Source organism: Trichinella spiralis, assembly GCF_000181795.1.
Source record: "Trichinella spiralis strain ISS 195 chromosome Unknown Scfld4137, whole genome shotgun sequence".
Lineage (NCBI taxonomy): Eukaryota > Metazoa > Nematoda > Enoplea > Trichinellida > Trichinellidae > Trichinella > Trichinella spiralis.
In genome coordinates this window covers 4,605-6,713 of record NW_003531076.1, presented here as the reverse complement: position 1 = coordinate 6,713, position 2,109 = coordinate 4,605, and the positions used below count along the sequence as shown (strand labels likewise).

The following is a 2,109-nucleotide window of genomic DNA, read 5'->3' as shown; positions in this document are numbered from 1 at the left end:
AAAATTTGACGGTACAATTGCCGTATTATCTTCATCGGCTTGGATGTGTCGACATCAAATTTGCTTTGATTAAATATCTGAGATTTGTTTGCATTTCCTCGAAAACCAATACCAATAACATACCTTTAAAAGTACAATAAATAAAATAATATTCAAAAGTTAAAAAACAATTCTCCAACTTTTCAGAATTGCCTGGACGACTTGAATGTGGTTTGTGCAGTGTGAGTTTGTCAAAGCAATGCCACAGCAGACAAATCAAGTCAACTGTGAACGGCGTGAAGGTGTCGAAGAATTTGCATAGAAATGTGCCTCCCTTTCTCAAAACCAACAAACCACACAACGATTGGCACAGATAAATACGTTTCGAAAGCACTTCTTGTAAAATTTCTTCGCCCACTACAGAAAATCCCTAAAACAGAAGCAAAGGCTAAATATTAGGAAAAAAATTTTTTTCTTTAAATTATTATTACCAAAATTTACCCCATCTGCCATAAAAAGATGTACACCTTTTTGATCAGTATTTTTCAGTACAAAATTGGAAAAACTTTCCAAATTGCTTCCCTTCGTTATATCACCATCTCCATCAATACCATCTTCACCATAAAAAGCTTCGAACATTACTGGCGATGATGCGGTAAATTTGTCCAAACGAAAATCACAATCATTTCTCAATGTCATGCCAAAACCATGCGCATTCCAACCACGTTTCCATAGCACGTATTCTGTGAAGCCTCCTGGTCCAGAACAGACGTCAGCAAAGTAAAACAATTCTGGATATTCAGCTACATTTGGAACTATAGAATTCTATGAAATTTTGTATTTGTAAAATAATTATTCAAAGAAAGCAACATCACATTTTTAAATACCCCATCTGCATCTTTCGGATCCGTAAGCTGAAAGTCGACCAAAGCATCCAAATTTGCCAACTTTATAGCAGCTCTGCAAAACGTCAAAAAATAATGTGCAAAATTTTTAATCAATAAAAACAAATGTAGTACCTGTTCTGAAAAATTGCACTTTTAATCGATTCAAAAGGATTGGCCCTTGATCGAGCACTTCGCAAACGCCAATCTTTAATGTTGTGCAATTCACTCTTAATTTACAATATAATTAATGTTTACATAAAACCGAAAACAAAAATGTCCATTTGTGTTACCTTTGCAAGCAGAAGATCATTTAGGATATTCTTTTTGAAATAACTATCTTCTTGGCGTGAATCTTTCACTCGCTTAAAGCAACAGCAATGACCGATTAAACAAATTAAAGAAAATCATACTCTTCCTATTTTGATGCACTTTTCATCCAATTTGAGATCAATTGCAAGCGGAGAAGGCGACGGTGGGAACCATTTAACTTCTTCAATAATTTCCATCTGTGGGTGATGATTTATGTAAAAAAAATAAAAAACTAAAATTTAAAATATTCGTAAACTAATTCACCTTTTCCATTTCCCAATCAGGTAGAGTATGATGATCAGAATGTGGAACTGCCATGCCTTGGTCCTGAATTCCAAACCCAGGGCCTTCTTTGAATTCCATTTCCTTCTAAAATAGATCCATTGAATGAACAAACAGCCAAAAATTCCAAAATGGACAACCCAAACATACCATTGTTTCATTGATTATTTTTCCACTACTGCAGCGTTTTTCATATGGTTCAGTGTTTTCTAATCTATAAAAAACAATAATGATGCTGATAATGTAATGTTATTTGAAGATGCTGATCATTTGCAACGGTACTCTAATAAAGACACCGGCTGTACACACTGATCGCCAGAAAGCTTCCGTTTCAATAAATTTGAACCTGACGATGCCGTCGAACAGCAAACTTCGGCTAAGTCATCTGAATGGACATTTTCGAAGGAAACATTTTCAATTTCACAAAATTCACCTGATTCATCCATATCTATGAGAAAAAAATTTTTTTTTAATAAGAACTTACAAATTTTTATTTCACGCGCGATAGTGCACACTGTGAACATTTTTGCGCCATTCAACATTAGAGGTTAATATAAAAATAAAATCTTTACTATTGCCTATTTAAAAAATTAAAACTTTCTAATACAGCCGAACATCAAAGACATTTTGTTACCTACTAATTTGAAGTAAA

The 2,109-nt window shown here is 33.8% G+C and overlaps 1 protein-coding gene across 1 annotated transcript; it reads right to left on the bottom strand.

The window, feature by feature from the left end:
* Positions 1 to 10: 10 nt before the first annotated feature.
* Tsp_12519a (putative ribosomal RNA large subunit methyltransferase J) lies at positions 11 to 1,905 on the bottom strand (the record flags this gene model as incomplete). The annotated part of the gene is made up of 9 exons (XM_003367518.1): positions 11 to 123; positions 180 to 409; positions 481 to 804; positions 867 to 939; positions 999 to 1,093; positions 1,277 to 1,372; positions 1,440 to 1,544; positions 1,608 to 1,671; positions 1,752 to 1,905. Coding segments are annotated over 9 exons (1,254 nt in total), but the record flags the coding sequence as incomplete, so codon positions are not given.
* Positions 1,906 to 2,109: the final 204 nt, after the last annotated feature.